The sequence below is a fragment of the Haemaphysalis longicornis genome, unplaced genomic scaffold (assembly GCF_048455015.1).
Source record: "Haemaphysalis longicornis isolate Haplotype H1 unplaced genomic scaffold, Haemaphysalis longicornis Haplotype H1 scaffold_10, whole genome shotgun sequence".
Classification (NCBI taxonomy): Eukaryota; Metazoa; Arthropoda; class Arachnida; order Ixodida; family Ixodidae; genus Haemaphysalis; species Haemaphysalis longicornis.
In genome coordinates, this window is record NW_027526204.1 from 109,078,593 (window position 1) to 109,097,782 (window position 19,190).

Here is a 19,190-nt window from a genome sequence, read left to right on the forward strand (position 1 = left end):
GTACATATACAGTCAAACCCGGTTATAGCGAACTGTAATATGCACCGCGATTAGTTTGATATAGCCGAACCCGGCTATAACGAATTTTTTTGTTACGAGTTCGCAATACGCGGGATCCCCCCTTCCATTCCCACGTAGAGAAATAAATGCATAAATCATGCTATTACCTTACACATACCAATTCATTTATTGCATGCACTAAAGCTACTTTCCGCCTTAATTGCGTATTTCACAAAAGAGCGATGATTTTTGTTTTCACGTTCGTTTTGGCGGAGACGTCGTTTGCGCCAGTTCAAGTCCGTGTCCTTCAATATCGAAGTAATATTGGCAGAGCACATCGACTGGCGAAAGCGCTTCATTAACCTTCATTAAAGCACTAAGGATGTCCCCTGGGACATTTTCAGTCTATTCAGTGGTTTCAGCAGCACCAGCTGCCATGACATCAGTGGCGCTGTCTTTGCCTGAGGGTCTCACAGTGACGGCAAAGTCGACGCTGACACTCACGAAATCCTCAAAGAACACTCCTTTCGGCACAGCATCTGGAAGGTTGGCGAGCTCTTCGCGCAGTTCGCCGATGATGCCGTCTTGGTCCGGACTCGCTGACTGAATGTGCTCCGTCGTGAATCCCGCGCGTCGGAAACAGTTACGGAATGTGTCTGGCGTCACGTCGCTCCATGCGAGGCTCAACATTTCAATCGTGGCCAATCAGCATCTCAATCGCCGCTCCGAGGCCATGCATTTCGGTGGAAATTGTAGGCGTGTCGAGTTCGGTATATCCGATGTGAACTTCGTTATAAGGAATACGCTTCGCGTGTATTTTCGTAACGGATTTGCTTTTGTTCGATATATAGCATAATTCGCTCTATCAGGGTTCGTTATAATCGGGTTTGACTGCATAAACGGTGATAGACGCGTGGACATATTAGTATAAATTAAGAAGAAATGGTCGTGGGCAGGGTATGTAATACGAAGGCAAGATAACCGTTGGTCGTTAGGGGTAACAGAGTGGACCCCTAGAGAAGGCAAGCGCTGCATGGGGCGGCAGAAAGTTATATGTGCAGATGAGATTAAAAAGTTTGCGGGGATAAATTGGTCACAGGACTGGGGTAATTTGACATCTATGGGAGGGGCCTTTGCCCAGCAGTTGGCGTAGATAGGCTGCTGCTGCTTCTGCTGCTGCTGCTGATGATGATGATAGACGCAAGGATGTATGAATGGACACATAACAGGGGTCTCCTTTTCGCATTAGCTGAGGCAAAGCAGGATATACGCGACTTTCCGTCCGAGAGAACGTTTCTTCGTTGTACGCGGACTCGTAATAACCGGGTTTTCGTTCTACCCCCCCCCCCCCTTTCCCCCCGTCTTTCTTCTCTCAGTGTCTTGTGAAGAGGCGTAATGCCGGGAAGACAATGGAACGAGAGCGCACTGCGCAACAATCGCGTAATATCTGGGCACCTCAGGACCACCTCTGCGACAACGTGCACCGACGATAAGAACCACGCGCGCGCCAGCACTTTTATAAAAGCGCGCACGCCGGCGCCCTGCGCAGTCGTCGCGAATGGGTGCACAATTTGACCCGAGCGAGGCGGAAAATGAGGTTGCGGTTGCGCAGGCGTCGCTCGAGCATCCACAGCGCCGCGTTTGCGGGTGTTTTTCCACTGGTGTTGCGGGGCGACCCTGCAGCTCGCTTTTCGCCTGTTGCTGCAGCTTGCTGTCCGGACGCAGTGCGCTCTGCGTCCAGGGGAGAAGGGCGTTGGTGTTGTAAGGGGAGGGCGTTGGTGGGATTAGTGCACTAAGTGCGTTTAAGAGAGGAAACGTGGTAGAGGTGTGCTACGCACTGCAGCGTCCGCCGCAACGAGCGCCGGTCGCGCGGCATCGCAGTCATGCGCTGTCGAAATGGAGAAGCAAGGGGCTCTATAGACCATTTTATTTTCTTGTTCCTGGGAGCTTCAATTTTATCAGTGGGCTGTGCTTGCGGCCATGCAATTGGGACAATCGACAGGAAGATGCAACAGCGCATGCGCAACACAGCCCAGAACATGCTCTCATCTAAATAAAGACTAGCGGATGAAAAGGTTTACAATTGGAACGTGTTTATGGCAACCGCACCAAAAGGAGAAGGAAAAAAAAAACGATGGGTAAAGAGAAGAAAGCACTAGGTGAGAAATGCCGGAAAACACGGGAAGAAAACACCGTTAGACCAGCGAGTTGCGCTGCGTATTGTCTTCCCTGTGTCGCTTTTTTGTTGTTGTTGTTGTTGTTGTTGTTGTGGTTTGTGTGGGTGTGCCTATGCTATAAAGAATTATTGGTGGGAAAGGAGGGACTGAATTCAGTGGCTGTAAATTGGGAGTTGATATAAAAAAAATGGGTGGGAAGCGTTGTAGCGTTGTAGCGTTGTATCTGGGTAGCGGGAATGTATACATACCTCGGCAAAGTTGGCGCAGCTCACTCAAACTCACTCACAAATTTATTTTCGAATCATCACTCACTCAAACTCAGACTCATTGCTGAGCAGCACATCAGCGCTCAGTCAAACTCAAACTCACAGTGAGCACAAAACTCTAAACTCAAAATGTACTCAAACTCAAAATTTACTCAAACTCAAAATGTACTCAGAACTCAAAATGTACTCAAAACTCAAAATGTACTCAAAACTCAAAATGTATTCTAAACTCAAAATGCACTCAGAGCTCATTCGGTCTCAGGCGTACTCAAACTCAGTCGGGCTTAAACTCACTCAAGCTCAAACTCACCAGGCCACACTATCCTCTCGCTCACTCAAACTCAAACTCACGCGTGCGAGTTTGAGTCCAAATGAGTCTGAGTGAGTGGACTCATGAGTGTGTCCGCCGACCTCTGGCCTACAGTAATGGATGCCAAAAAAGCAGAGGCTAATATCTATTTTTAATACATAGTTGTAAAGATGATTAGAAATTTAGAAAAAAAGCACATAGATTTTCAAAAGTATACAAACGAGAGTGAAAGAGCTGTTCTTGGCGGGACCAGAAGTCTCAACTTAGCAGCTTCGCACCCTGCATATAATTGCATCTTGTCCGAAGGTTCTAACCTTCCGTTGCAACCGTCTTAAACAGGCACGCACCGAAATTTTCCCGGCGTCTTCGTTTCTCGCGGCGGAAGATTTCCGTGCTTGAGGCGGTGTCCCCGCGGTGTGGACACTGCGCGGCGCTGCCCTAAAAGTAAAACAGGAGCGGCGCCGACGAGTGCGATAAGAGCGCGCAAAGAAGCGAAAACGCCGCGTTGCGGCCCTCGATCGCCCTTCCCTAACCGCCACCTCGGCCAAGTTGTGGCCATTGAGAGCCAGGCGTGGCATTCCACGTATTGGACGTTGAGATGGTCGGCGTATGCGTTCCCTGCTGTAATGCCACCGTGTGGTATATTCCTAACCGCGCAAGGCGGTAGACGACGCACAGTTGGGTGGTCGCCTACCGCAAGGCTGCAGGAAGTATAACGTTACGAGGTTGTGGATTCAGTTCCTTTGGTGAAGGTTGCATCTTGAAGGGTACACTCAAAAGAAGACAGGACAAAGCGCTGATGAAAACGGGACAATGCGCAGGTCAGCGCTTTGTCCCGTCTTCTTTTCCTTGAGTTTCCTCGTCTACGTGCGCTGTTAGCCCCTTCAAGACGCCCCACCAGCTAGCCCACCAAGCCATCCTCGGATCTTGCACTTGGGATAAATCACGTTGGTAGCATCTCGTATACGTTGTAGTATGCACCATTAGTAACTTTTGCAAATGGGGATACCACCCTGTATACCACACTGATTTCGTATTCATGAACGTATAAAGAGGGTTACGGGCTGGGTGACATACTGCAGATTAGCGTACGCGTTCTCCTCAACGGCAATTAAAAGTGATTTAAGGTGTGTGAGGCGGATGAGGGGAGGGGAGGCGCACGCACACGCACAAATGTCACTGCCGCCACGCATTATCACAATCTCGTAGTTGCGCAGCGCTATTATGAGGAGAGCACAACTATGACAAGTCATGTGCATATTGCGTAGCCTAGACGAGGCCGTATTTTCAGAAAACTATCCGCACAAGGGCTTCCAGAGTGACGCGCGAAGGGCGCTCAAAAGTTTCTTTCTTTCTTCCTTTCCTCCTTTCTTCCTTTCCTCCTTTCTTTCTTTCTTTCTTTCTTTCTTTCTTTCTTTCTTTCTTTCTTTCTTTCCTTCTGCAGTTTGTTTTTACGCGTCTCCGCAACTGGTTGTCGCTCCACGACGCATACAAATTTCCAGAGGGCCGTCGTCGCCTATATACTTCCTTGATTGCCCCCGTGCGCCTATCTGCAAGTCCCCATGCGTTGGATGGAAGTACCCCGCCTTGTCGGGTCGGTGTTTACAGTCGCTCAAACGAGGAAGAAAGCGGCCAGTTCGGCTGGCACTGCGCCGGCGTTGTCCGCCGGGGCGGCGAGGGGGGTGGCCAACGGACGTCGAGGAGCTTGGGGAGGTCCCCGGCGCACCCAGCGTTGCCGATAAGGAAGCAGAGGCCTCCGATAAGAGTGATGGCAGCGCGGACAGAACGACAGTGGCGCCGCCACACGGGTTGCACTGGATGCTGGGACGTGGGGTCGCGGGTGAAGCGTCTTCAATGTCCCTGCACGCGTGCGCAGCCGTGTTCCTTCCTTCCTTCCATTTTGTTTCCTGATTGTCTGACAAGACACCCGCGTCTCTTATCAGGAAACTTCCCGAGACATGCCCCCCCCAAGGACGCGCAGACGCAAGGACAAGCCCGAGGAAACGCCTCCGAAGAACGTATATATCTCGTTTTTTGCAGCTGCGGTTGGCGTGGTCGCAACGCATCCCGAAACTCGGAGGGTGAACCAAAATCTCTGCTGCCACCCACAAACTCGAGAGAGAAACCGGCCTGCGCACATTGAGCGAGTGCGCATGATAGTATACGTCTGGACTGTGCAGCGAGACGGCCTGAAACATAGGGCAAGAGTGCCTGTAAACATCCGTGGGACTTCTTACGGACGTCTTGCGGACATTTTGTTACGTAGTTGTTGGGAAGCGGCGGGGTGCAGCGCATCTTCCGCGCAGGCGAAAAAAGAATTAAGACAAAGTGGGAGCTCGGTAGGGCAGGTCGGGGCTCCAGGAAGAGGAAGTTGAGCTGCTCGTGTGACGGACCAGCCTGCCGACACTCACCTCCGGCTTTGCCCAGTCACTGCAGGCAAGCCCATCCCATCCGTTGCATCCGTAACAGTGTTATGGGCATGTAGAGACGCATTTGTCGCATTTGAAAAAAAAAAAGGCCCTCCAGCAGTACCGGTCCAGGCGTGGCTTTGCAAAGATATATGCGTTCGCTAAACAAAGACAACTCTCACTCTCGCTCTCCCATTTGTACAGTTCCACGAGTCGTGTAAGGGTCTGTGTTCATTTCGTGTAGGGCTTTATCTCTCTCTCTCTCTCTCTCTCTCTCTCTCTCTCTCTCTCTCTCTCTCTCTCTCTCTCTCTCTCTCTCTCTCTCTCTCTCTCTGTCTCTCTCTCTGTCTCTCTCTCTCGATTTCTGCGATAGACGAGGAACCTCTTTCCTTACGTCATGCGGGTAGCTCAAACTCACCCCCCTTACAATATAAAGCCCCGATGTTCTCCGCCGGGGCTATTGTTCTAATAGAGCTCGCTTGTCGCGTGTTATCTGTCGGTGGCGAGCAGTGTATTGAGGCACTTAGCGAAATGGCTTTCAACATCGCTTATATCCGCGTCACGCGGATAAGAACAGTATACTTTTGAAACAGCGGTGAAAGGTAGCGTCGGTTGATCGACGCAAACTCTTTCAAGGTAGCCAGTAGTCGAAATTAGTAGTCAGCCTACTCGTTTGCTACCGCGTATTTGACAAAACAAAATCATCCCTTCTTTCTCGCGCTATTATGGCACAAGCAATGGCAACGTTGCACTTGTATAACGATTCGTCCGGGTCGTATATCCATTATGGTTCGGGGTTCCAACGCCGCACCACACCCCTAATCTAAAGCAGCCTCTTCTGTCATGTGTGCCGAAGACAGTGAACGTTAATGTACTCCCATTAACGACCTCAATATTTGCTTTATTTGGCCATCGGCGGCCGTATGTGTTTCGCGGGGTAAAACTCTAACAAGAAGGCAATTCAATAAGACGGGAACATGTTCCTTGTCGGCCGTTATCATTAACCAAGCCGATTTCGTTGTCCTCGTATCTGTAGGCCTGTAAGGTCGCTGATGTGTGAACCACCTCATCATACGTTCGTACCCATATTCTTTCCTTTATGTGCTTTCCTCTTTTGTAGCGTGAGCTACACTGCCCGAGGTTGAGCAGTTTCGCGTGGCTCCTGGAGAGCCGTGCTGCGCATGCGCGAGGAGCAGTGACGTCACACGGCGCACAGAACGTTGCTCGCTGCCCCGGCATCCCTCACACACCCCACGCGCCCAGCGTCTTCGCCGACCTCCGTTCCGCACGTGGTGGCCCGGTCCACTTGACGAATATGCGAGGGGTGGCCGGGTGTGGAACCGTTGGCTCGTGCGTCGCAGCAACACCGGCGTGCGCCTGTGGAACCAGCTTAGCTCTGGGGTGATTGGTGACGCGGCGCCGGAGCCGCTTGATAAATATACGTGTGTCACATAACGCGTATACCGTGTGCGTGTCATTGAAGCAGCAGTAAGCATGATAATCAAGCTAATCCTATAGACAACCAGGAAAGCTACGAATAACCAGCTAAACCTTAGCTCACGCTACGTATATCCTGGCATACCCGATATAAGCCACTGCTAATTTTTTATTAAATCGTTCCTTTTTTTTTTTTCCTGCGTGACGAACCCGCGGCATTTTTCAAATTATAATTAATCTATCTCTAACTCCTCCTACGTCATAATGTATCCGTTTATGCACACTAACTACGCCTTCGTTTCGAAGTTAATCGCACCCTGTTCGTACACATTGTAGCGCTCGAACCACACTCTGCCAAATGCTTGTATACTCGTCACATTTCTCGAGGCAGCGTGTCATGGCGGGGTCTTTTCTCCGCGCAGCGCGTCGTGCCTTTTCGCCGTGCTGACATTCGACGCAGACATGTTGCCGGGGCCGCGGCGCGCTGACTTTGAAGCTGACATTGAATTGTGTTTTCTCCTTTTATGTCCGCCTCCCGCCGCGAAGGAACGCGTGCACTGCGTCAGTGGCGACATTTCAGCCGCGCGCTCTCGCTCGCTCCGTTATAATAAGCGGAGGTTATATTAAAGTGGCCAAACTGCATTCTCGGCCTGTCGAAAACGCGGTCATCAAGAGTGTACACGTAACCGCCTATGGGTGAAAGTGGGTGAGAAAAACCTTTATTGTTGCTCTAGGCTCAAAGCGAACTCTTCTTTTGTTTGGTGTGCAGGCAGTTGCATTTTGTTTTAATTATTCGATGCGATTCGGGGAATTTTTGTGCTGCTGCGCGCATGCGCACTTGCGTCGGCCTGTCGAGCACGCCACTTATAGGGCCTTAGCGCGTGTTGAAGGTAAGGGGCAGCGCAACAAATGGGACGAAGCGGAGACGAGACGAACGCATGCGCTTGACTACACGTGCACAAAAAAATTGGGCCCATCTCCCCGCGAGGGGGACTCGAGTAAATGCGTCGCATAGGGGGTGGGTGTATTGCGTTAACGTTTAGTGTTTGGGGAGTTGGTGGTAGTGAATGCGTTGTATCAGCAGCTTCTTGACGTAGTTTGAATGAGTCAAGGATATAAGGCGCGTTCGTAGCCTCCCATTCTGTGTCGGCTTTGTGGCGCAGTGGGTAGAGCACCATGTACATTGCGTTCCGCCCGCAGGGTCGAGGGATCGAAACCAGGCGCCGGATAGTATTTTTTTTTTGTATAGTGTAGGGGGAGGGGTGCGGACAACGACGGTGCGGACTACGACGGACGTCAACGCGGGTGACATCGTGAGTTACTGAAATGCTCTGCATTTAATAGCGAAAGGCTGATAGAGGGAAGGGTGAATCTGTAGGAGAATCGAAAGCTCGGACTTTGTGTAGGAGGCTGTTGTCGAAGTGCGTTGTTCAAGCAGCGATGGTTTTAGGAGAAGCGAATTGTTGCAGGGTGGTTTCGTGTTTGTCGAAATGTCGAAATAACTGTGCGTTTTGTAGTTGGTGCCGTCAAGACTTCTGTCGAGCAGTAATGAGGTTGTGGTTCCTTTGTCCGGCAGCCCAAGTGACAACTTGGCGGTCGCTGCCCCAAAAGCGGTAGCTGCTGGGGTTCATGCAGGTCAGCGCTTGTCGTCAGGGTCACCCACAGCTCAGTAAGGGATAGAGGGGAGTAAGCAGGCAGGAAAGCTGACTTTGGAGCATAGCCGGTGATGGCATGGATAACAGTGTCTAATTAGAAGTAATCGTTACATTCTACGGAGTATTCGTGGTATTCTGTTGGATGTGGGCGGCGCAGTCAGGTGGGGTGAGAGAATGTGTCGGTGTGGATTCGTGCACGGATTCGGCGGATAGCAGTTTCGTCGTGTTTGGGTAGTTTGGCAGCTGAGAGTTAAGTTATTTTAAGTAAAAATCCGTCCTATCCTTTTCTTCGACGTGTGTATACAGTGGCGAATTTACTAACCCCGAGGCCCGAAGCCGCTTTACGTTGCTTTGTCGATACGTGAATGGGGCCACCTTGGCTCACAGTTCAGTAAGACGTCGTTAATCTAGCCTCCATTCCTTTTGAAATTCGAGAATGGTAACGCTTGTTCTTTAGACATATTTATTCCAAGTTTTGTGCAGCGTTTAGGTTTCGGTCTACAATTCGGTAGCGGTTAAAGTTGGGGCGGCCTCGCATAGCGGTTGGTTTTGTTTAACAACTATCCAGCGTATTTCTTGTGCATGCTAATTCTCAACAGATTAGGTGGCATTCAACATCATCCCCCCCCCTCCCCCTGATTAGAAGAAAAAGCCTTCACACATCATCGTCATCACCTTCACTGGGAAACGCTCGGAAATTCTCGTTACCGGAGCGAGTGAAGGCTGCAGCGCGGACGCACGAAGGCATGGCAAGCAACAGCCGCCCATGCCTCGTTTCCCAACCGCTGCATTACCGCTGTTGTGCGGTGACAGCGGCGGCGTCACATACGCATGCCAGCTGTGTGCGCGCGTCATGGTCGCCATTGAACAAGCGGCCGCCATGTTGTGTGCCCGTTCCCTCCGTGTACCCTTTCTGCCCCCGCAGCTGTGAGCGCTGCACGGCTTGTGCGCGAAGCGCGTATCTCCGCCTGCCATTGGTTGAGCGGCCCTCACCGTGGTGACGTCACTGCATGCGCACCAATCAGGAGGTCCGAATCCCTCTATCGGCCTTCTGTTCTGGTACTAGGGGGGCATAGAGGGCGTCGCTCGTTTAAAGCGCGCGGAATGCTTTACATGTGTCATGCCTTCGCTACACGGTGAATGACACGTTATTGCGTTACCTCTGTTTTAGAGAGAGAAAGTTTGGTTTAGGCAATGGTTCGGCGTTCTATAAGCTGTCGGCGCTCACAGCTACACAGAGAGGTGGAAGTAGCAAATATGGCGGAGTTTTGTGTGTGTTTGTGAGTCCGCCTGCTTTGGAGCAACGCTCATTTTTGAGAAATATTTTCGACGCTTCGAGCTGTTGTTTACACGCGTTGACATATCTAATGAACTACGTTCGTATGGTGCTCACTTTTCTTTTTGTCGCACGCTCCGAAGGCAGCAAATGGCGGGACAAATGTTTTGACACGTATAAACGTCTCGCATCGCTCGTTATTATTGTATAGTCTTTCTCCGCGGTGACTCATCGCCGCCCTCTTACGTTCCGCTTTATTTTCGGCAGCCCCCCGAATATTTCTGGCGATAACCCCGGTTTCGCTTAAGCCAGTGACAGACGAGTCAGCCGCGGTGGTTTGTCGGCGTCGCGTGCGCATTTGGAGAGAGAAGATGAAAACAGCCAGGCAACAATGAAGAAATGATTCGCGGCAAAGAAGGCAGGCGTTGTGCGGCAGTGAGGCGGAACTGTGGCGTTGCGCAATCGGCCGTATAAATACCGTGCCGCGGCGGGTAAGGGCGAACCGTTTTAGAAGTCGCCTTGCGCCCAACACCAGGCCGCCGCTTCGGGAACCGCGAGAACGTTTTTAGAAGCGGAAAAGAAGGACGCGTCTTCGCCGCTACTGCAAGCAGGGCGTGACAGATCCCACCCTCCCCCTCAGATCGCAGTCCACGAGTGTGCCGTGCGGAGAAACCCGACTGTCAGGAGGGCGGACCGCCCGGTACTTAATAGGGCCATGAACACAAAATCATCATCATCATAACTGGTTGTGTACACTGCAGGACGAAGCCCTCCCCAAACATTTCTATCGTGAGCTAGCCGAAGACATTTTTTTCACCCGAATTTTCGTAGAAGACAAAATACAGCCTGTTTAATTTAATCTACTAACCATTGGCAACTCGCTTATCTGTTTTCCGGCCACAGAACACGTCTTTTTTTTAAACGCGGTAAATATTGAAAACGCATTTAAATTTCGCGCTACACGACGTCAACAGTGACGTAATAAGGGGAGTACTAAAATACAGTTACCAGTGTGTTAACTGCCCGTTAGCGTTCAAGTTATACGATCGAACGGAACCAGAGGCACCACTACATGCTTCTTGACTGTTGGATTTCGTCGGCGGCTGCCACACGTGCAGACAATATCATGGGACGTCATAGAGACCCGACGAGAAAATTGGTGATGAGTCGCCTCTGCTTGACCTGTTTTCCAGTAATATCGAATTATTTGCCTTAAGTTTGAGGTAAAATTCGTGTCACTGATGTCGGGACAAGGCAGTATTGTCAATGAACCAAACGTGTATTTTGTCTTCGTGGCCTTAGGATTACAGTCCTTCTGTCGGAGAGATGTGAATGTGGACGCTTTCCGTTGCAAAAGAAGAGAAATTTGGGAAAGTTGGTATTGGTTTAACTAGTGTCACTATATAAGGTATCAGAGTGACGCCACTGAGGCGTGCATGTCAGCAATGGCGGCCATTTTGGAGTTTATCAGTGTTGCGAGATTGCTGCTTCTATGGCCTCGCCGCTAACTTCGACCAGGTTGGTTGATAACAACACTGCCGAAGATGCAGAAAAACGGCGTCTTCGGACACACTTCTGCTTCTGAAATGCTGTTGCACGCGTTATCTTTGATTCGCGTTCGGAACGACGTCAGTATCGCGCAATCGCAGAGCAGGAAGGAATAGCCGAGTCTACCAGAGTTGACCGACTGCAACGTAAAAACAACAAAATGGCGGCGCCTATGAGCCGTCGCAGTGTAAACAAATGTCACGTGATGCGAACTGACCAATGATCATGGCGGCGGCACGGAACAGTAGGAGAAAAGTGTGTCGATGCTCTGCAACATTATCTAGTGACAGGACAGCGTGTAGTAGGGGCGAATACACGGAAAAAAGACGACTGGACGACGCTGGTGGGTTAAGCGTTGTCCTGGTCGTCTTCTCTTTTCCGAGCATCCGTCCTCTACACTGCCTTTCATGAGGCTTACCATTCCTCCTTGGCGCGGCGCTGAACTTGTAGTTGCGTTTCGTCTCTCTTCGACTTGGACCAGACACGTGTACCGTATCAGCTGACGTAAAGGCCACATGAAAGACAGCGCCTGTGTGGGTCGTCGTCTCATGTGTTTGCAGCACTACGGAGATCATTTGGTTGCCTGCCAATTGCATATAAGCTAAGGCTGGACGTGAAGGCCGCGTAAAAGACAGCGGCCTTATTGCTTCCCGTCATATCGGATGTTTACACCGCTACTGTCGGCATTATTTGAAGGTCGGAGAATTCTAATGAAGTGTTCTCACGCGAATGCAACCTAGAAGGTATTGCCTGTGTGGATCCTCGTCTCCGGTGTTCAACGCCAGATGTTAACGATGTTGTTTGGATACTAGTGGTTGCTGACTGTCCTTATACCTCTTTCACCTCAACAGCATATTACCCTTTGCACGTCTAAAAATATTTTAAGGTGCTTAGGGGGGTTTAAGTTGCCAAAGCTCGTTTAAATTTGGTGCGTCCCAGCGCTAAGTGCAGTCTTGGCACGTTCGGGCATGTCTACCGATTGGTCGTCGCGTGACGTCGTATAGTTAAAGCACGTTTAAAGTTATTGTTATCGTATAGTTAAAGCATAGTGCTCTTTGTACTTCATTACCCGCCACGGTGGCTCAGTGGCTATAGTTGCGCTGCTGAGCACGAGGTCGCGGGTTCGATTCCCGGCCGCGGCGGCCGCTTTTCTGATGGAGGCGAAAAGCAAAAACGCCCGTGTGTACGAGATTTCGGTGCACGATAAAGATCCCCAGGTGGTCAAAATTAATCCGGAGCCCTCCACTGCGGCGCGCCTCATCGCCTGCGTTGCGTCGGCGCGTTAAACCCCACAATCAATCAATCAATCTTTGTACTTCATTGGACAGCGCGCACAAACTCGCCGCTCTTATTTTGTACAATCAGAACAAGGTCAGCAGTTTGGGAACACGGCACAACAGCTAAATGCCAGTTTGTAAAGAATGAGCTGCGAAAACGCATACCTCGCCCGTTAGAAATTCCGCCGCGACTCACGATTCCCTCACGATGGCAAGAGCAGAGAAACGTTGTGCATAAAATCTTTATTGAAGCACGTCTTTACAAGACCTACCGGTAGCAGTTTCGTCTCAGCCGAACATTGCAAGTAAGGGGCGAACTTCGAAACAAAAATGGCTCCCAAACATGACAGCGGGCGCGTGCGCGTTGAGGAAGCTCGCCCCTTCCGACCAGACGTGCAGCCAAGGACGCACCTGTCACATCGCCGCGAGAGGAGGAGGACGTTTTCGGAACGCCGGTGACGCCGGCGCGGTAAAATCCAAACATGGCGACGGCAGCACACCCTCCGAGCGTCTGATCTCCTCCAGGACGGCTCGACTTCTCCTCGGCGTTCCCCACCCACTATCTTTAGCCGCCTAACCGATTAAACCCTTTCCCTGCTGCTTCTTTGTCACGACTTTCGCGCGAGGCGGCTGGCAAAATATAAAAAGCGTGACGGGCGCGCGAAGTTGCCCCACAGTTCTAGTTCAGCCGCTCGCCGCGCCACCCTTCGACGAAGCGCAGAAGCTGCGCTGCCGCCTGTCACGTGTCTTCACCGCACGACACGCGCCCCGCCAAGGCCGCGTCGCAGTTATTCGCACGTCAAGCGCGCGGCGCGGTACGTTATCTGCAGGCGAAAGGTGCCTTTGGGAGCCGGCCGCGGGTGGGCACCACCGCAACGCCCCAGAACGACCGATCCCGTAACCAAGTGTGCGAATTGGGCGAATGACAAGGCTTAAGAGTGCGATTACAACAAAAAAGATCGAATCTTCGCCTTGACAACAGCGCAAATGCGCGCCTTGCAATGTCGTCCCAGCGCACTTCATCGCGCTGATAGGTCGTTCTGGGGCATTGCGGTGAAGCCTATCCGCGGCGATATCTTAAGAATGTACCAACTTTTCTGTATCGTTTTCTTTTCTTGTTTTTTTTTCTTACGTCCAGCTACACTAAGCAGTTGCTTTGTTTTATTGCAGCTTTTCCCGCGTATCAGTATGATCCAACTCGGGTCTGTGCGCTTCAGCATTTTTTAGCACGCGGAGGTTGTATCCGAATAACTTTTAGGAGCGGACATCATGCTTGCCGTTGCACGCTAGAGTAGGTGTTTGGGACAGAAACAAACCATGCAGACCAGAAGAGACGAGGTGCTGATTGAACAGTGTGGACAACGCTGGAGCAGTCGGAAGGGCCCAATGCTAGAAACAGAGCTCGCTTGAGTAGACGCTTGTGTAAATTGGTATGACATCTTGCAAGAACGATAGCGATTGGGAACTTGCATCAGCTGTCGTTAATGGCGGGAAGATCGGGAGAAAAAAAATGGAAGACGCGTGGTGGACGTTCGCGCTCGCTTAGCAACCGGACGTTAACAACACCGCCGCACCACAGAAGAACGTTGGTGGTGTTGTTGTGGTTGTTGTAGAAACATTTATTTGAACCGGTAAATAAATTGAATTAAATCGTGGTGAACGTTACAACCCTCCAATGTTGGTCTCACACTCCCGCCGGTGGTAGGAAGGATGGGAGCTCAAAACATCTGCAGAAAACAAATTAAATGCGAATCACAGCTGCCGCGCCAAGCGGGATGCGCACACGTCCTGGATGTGACGTTTGTTGCTGTCTCGTGAGCTGTCTCTATATCACTGTGTATCAAAAATTACCGTTTGAGTTTCTTTGCCCTTTTATTTTTCTTTTGCCCGTTGTGCGCGTTTATTTTGCTTTCAGAAACATCGCTGCTGGAAGATGCACATGATGGGAGTGTTTCTCCTGGCAATTGGCCAAGTAGGCAAACGGCGCTCGCTTGAAAAAACAGAAAGCGGAAGTTGTTACGGAGACCTTCTTTCCACGATTTCTCGTCTTTCGTAGCTTATTATTTCGTTAAGGGTTCTTTTTTGGTTTTTTTTTTTTCGAGAGCGAAAAAGTGGGCTTCTTTATAGCGCTTCCTAGCAGCGCGGCAGTGCCGACGGTGAAGCCAAACAGAAGGGGCACCGTTCTGCAGTTATTGTGGGGAAGCGAGATTACAGGTTGAACCTTTGAACGGTGTTTTGTTTTTTCGTCTCGAGTTTTAGTTGAAGGACGGGTGTTGGGAAGATTGGTGCGCTGTAAAGAACTATCAGTGGCCACGAAGACTGACATACAAAAAGGGGCAGAAGGCAAAAAAATGGCGAAAAGCAAAAAATGCCCGTGTGTACGAGATTTCGGTGCTCGTTAAAGATCCCCAGGTGGTCAAAATTAATCCGGAGCCCTCCACCACGGCGCGCCTCATCGCCTGCGTTGCGTCGGCGCGTTAAACCCCCACAATCAATCAATCCGCCCAAAAAGTAACGCTACAAAGATCTGCTAGCGCAGTGTCTTCGAACCTTTCGTTTGTAAAACTACCGTCACATTCATCTCTGCATTATACGTCTTCAACGAGCGATTTGTGATAGGATTAAGCATACCTGTATTTTTCTGGTATTTTATTGCGACCTCTTTTTTTTTCTGTTTCAAATGCTGAACCGCTTTTTCCGACCTGGCGGACCGTCTGGACATCGAAAAAAATCCGCATTAAGCACGTTTTTACTCTCGCTAGGAGCCCGCTTGGGAAGTCACTTTCGCTCGTCATGTTGGAGTAGCTATCCGTGCGAAGATGTTTCTTTGCAATCTCATTTAAATTTCTTTTTTGTTTGGCTTCCTTCCATTACACGTACGAGTGCAGCGAAGCCCACCTCACAGGCTGAGTTTCTGTGATAATATGGCGTTGGAAACCTATTACAGATGACCATTTTTGGAACAGTGCTACCTCTTGTCGTACTCGACGGTCAAATATCTGCGAGTTGTTTGGCGCAGCATAAGCAATGATCATTTCGCTTTAACTGTCACTTATCACTCGCCAATAAAATTAATCCTCGCTGTCAGCCTGCACTACATGCGGCTTTTTGGCAAAACGCTGTTCGCCGCCGCGAATCTAACTTGGTCATAATCGTCACTACTGTCATTTCATTTGCCAACGTAGTTTTTCATTTCCGTTTTTGTGACCGACGCCATCCAGTCATGAATCCAGTCCATCAGAACGCTTACGACCCTAGCGGACTTTCAACAAAACAAGCGTTGTGTTTTTGAACGAAGTCGTACTTTCTTCTTTCGGGGAGGATACGGAGATTTAAATGGGCACTCTGTGTTGGTTTGGGTATCGCTGTGGTTTACGCTGCTATATTTTTTTGTGCGTTACCTTCCGCAAACTTGTTCTTAAATTAATTATATGCTTATCGTATTGTTATTTTTTTACCGCGCAGTGTGTGCATATTGTGTGCATCCTTCCACACAGCGAACCTAGTTTACACTCCTTAAGCCCAGCTCTGCAGAACTTGCGCGAAGTAACACAAATCGTACGACTCACCTTCGTGCTTTTGGCAAGCCCAAAAGCAGCGATTATCACAAGGCGCGCTAAACCCGTACTTTTTCAAAGGCCCCTTCTTCTACCTGCACCCTCCCGCAACTCCCAATTTCATTTATTTCTTTGAAACGAAAAAAAAAAAAAAAGTGGCTTTACCGCTGAACGTGCGCATTTGTTTAGCTTTCCCGCATAGCATGTCTCGTTTCGCTTGCTTCACGGTCAGCGCCAAAGCTATGCGAGAAAGCCGAACTCGCAAAGCGCCCGCACAAAACGGTCTTTACGCGCGTGCGTGCGTGCGTGTAACGCGAATCTGATCGGTGACCTCGTGCGCATTAGTAGCTAAACACTTTAAAAAGTCTTAAGTGTTTTGCTGCCGTGACCGTAGTGGCTGTGTTGTAGACGCCTCGGCGTGATTGGCGGGTGACTTACGCCGCCCTCTGTCGCCGTTCCCCGCAGGTCGCGACCGGCTGAAGCTGCAGCTGTGCTCGGGCGATGAGGCGCTGCCGTACCCGCGCGGCGCCCTGGGCGAGCTGTCTCCGCGAAAGCGCCGCGGAAACCTGCCCAAGGAGTCGGTCAAGATACTGCGCATGTGGCTCTACGAGCACCGGTACAACGCCTACCCGTCCGACCAGGTGGGTGGCTTTTTTTTTTTCTTTTGTGTGTGTATGCGGTGCATTGTATGCAGCGTGGCGTCGTGGCGCGATTTAACCTGTCCCTGCAGAGGCGGACACCTAGCGCCACCTTGTGCAGAGTCGGACTCGTATTGCATTAGTACACCCAGTGCAATGACAGTTAGAGCTTCATTAAAGACAGCTCGCTACTTTTACTCCCTATGCAAATTACATTGAATACGTTACGTTCTACCTTAATGGGAGGTGCAACAAACTATATCTCGGGGAAAGTTTGTCGGTAATTTAACAAGTGCAACTTTTGGAAGTGATTGAGTGATGTAATGAAATGTAATTAGTCACTCTTCAGCCGAGATTACATTTTCACTCAGTAATATAACCTCGATTTACTTCATTATTCAAAGAGCGATGACCGGTGAAAAAAAACAAAAACAAACGGTGCGCACCCAACTCGTTCGTTAACAGGGAAAAGTGGCAATCAGTACAATAACCTCGAGTGAGATTAGGGCGTTGCCCGGCCTCACCGGGAGGGAACTAGAGCTGTAGGTCGTCGCCAAGGACTCACAAAATAACGTCAGTGCAGGCTGCGGTGCTTAAATATCCCGCGCGAGCATCGTCCGGTGCAAGCATCCATTGTAACCACGAAGAAAAAGGTAACGGCGTAATCCCACCGTCGCTTGACTGCGTTAATTTTCGTGGGCAGAAAAAGAGCGCAACTCTCGCGCCTTGTCCAGGGTGGGACGAGTAAGTAATAAAGTAATGGCGAAGCTTCAACGACGGAGAAAACCATCCGCACGTTCGTGCTGAGCAGGCAGAACTAACCGAGCGTGCGCGTCGAGTACGGAGAGCCGATGTGTACACGAATGCGAGAGCAGAGGTCGGAGCGCAAAGATGAAAGAAAAAAAAAAGCGAAACGAGAATAAAGCGGGGCGCGCACTTGGAAAGGCAGGGAGGATGATTGGAAGGGAAGATGCGAGCTAGGGCAGCGCGTGCTTCGGTGCCCGTGTATCGGCTGCGCCGTACGTGAACCCCTGCGCAGTCAGCATCTTCAACGCTCCGAGCGCGCTCTTTTCGATTGTGCTGCTTCACCTGGAGATTTCTCTCTTTATTCATTTTACTTGCGCGATCCTCAGTGCGCCCGTGCGTGCGGAAAAAAAGTGATCCGTGGCTCCTAGCTGTAGAGATGAACCCCGGAACTGACTGTCCTGTCACCGCACACCGGCAAAGCGAATCGCTCCGGTTTGCTTTTTCTGCTCCCTTTTTTTTGTGTGTGGACCCAACGAGGTAACCTGTCTGTCCTTATGTGCCACATTTTCAGTACGTGCGAAAATGTTGTTAAAAATCGCCTAGGGCATTCATATTTTCACATACGACAGCCGAAGTTGCCCCTGCAAAGTGTCTTCCTGCAATACACATGTGTATACTACTGAAGCCTACTTTAAGGGCTCAGTCTGTGGCATTCTTTAAAGTATACTAGGAACTTACCCAGGCAAAAAGGCGCTGGATTTCGTACTTTAACATCAGGCTCCCTACAATGCTCCCTATGAAAATGTCTTCCCAACAATGCGTTAGAGCTCAGTAGTGAAGCTGACTTGAAAGGGGCTCGGTGCGTAGCGCTCCGTTGGAAGAAATGGAGTCTTGGGTTATGTCTATCCAGCAGTGCATTTGTGTATAGCAGTGAAACCGACCTTGCGGCGTCAGTGTGTAACAGAGCGGCTTACGCATATATATCTCCCATTTGGGAGTTACTACATTTTTAGTGCGCAGCATTTAGGCGCCCGATACTGTAGTTTGGAGTCCTCACCCGCTTCGTAACCGAGCGAAAGATTAGAACACCGAGGACTGAAAGAAAACGGGAGAGGGGCGTGTCGCGAAAGTGTGAGGGTGAGTGCATTATGCCGAGACCGCGCCGGACACATGTGTGAAAACCGCTCTCGGCGTCTAGTGGCTCCCGAGAAAGCAAACGCGAAGCCAGGCAACCTTATTCTTTCAAGTTCACAAAAAGCACAGAAGCCCAGCGCGTGCTGCGTGCTGCACGTTCGGCGGTCCCTCGGGTCCTTCGTCGTCGTCCTCGTTGCGCGGCCCATCCGAATCACGTGACATTTGCGCGGGAGGTTCAATTTGCAACAACACGCTCGGCGGCGATGACGCTCTACAAGGTAACTGAAGTGTAGCGCGCGCCGCCGTGCGTTCGCTGATCACGTGGTAACTTCCTGAGACGCAGCATCTATGCTCCTAGACCGAGAAAACTGCAGTTCGCGCTGCGCACAAATTTCGCGCCAGGGAGTATCTCAATCGTCAGCCATTTTTTGTAAGATTTTATCGTGGAACAGGATTTGTTCCCGGCTCTAAGCGAAAACTTCACCGGGCAAATTCTATTCATGGCCCGTGCTCGTCGTTGACGTTTGCGCCTGGCGTCTACGGATGTCACCTACATGGTGGGGCTCAAATCCTCGTGGATTTTTTTAGGTAGCTCTCTGCCGAACGTCTTTGGCCCTCTGGCTAACCCTTCAGTGCTCTTGTGACATTTCGCGCTGTATTGGGCACACGCACGGCCTGGAATTGGATCAATTCCGGTCGGTGCGGGCTTCGCGCGGTCAACGCAAGACCGTGGCTGCGAGTGTTTGGTCGAGCCTTAGGC

General features: G+C 50.6%; 1 protein-coding gene across 2 annotated transcripts in view; it reads left to right on the plus strand.

Annotated features, from left to right (window-relative positions):
- LOC144159093 (uncharacterized) overlaps positions 1-19,190 on the plus strand; it is a 155,104-nt gene that overhangs the window by 122,621 nt on the left and 13,293 nt on the right. For both annotated transcript variants that reach the window (XM_077690367.1, XM_077690368.1), the window contains exon 2: positions 16,377-16,552. In XM_077690367.1, the coding sequence (XP_077546493.1) occupies positions 16,377-16,552 (176 nt within the window). The remainder of the gene's footprint in view (positions 1-16,376; positions 16,553-19,190) is intronic.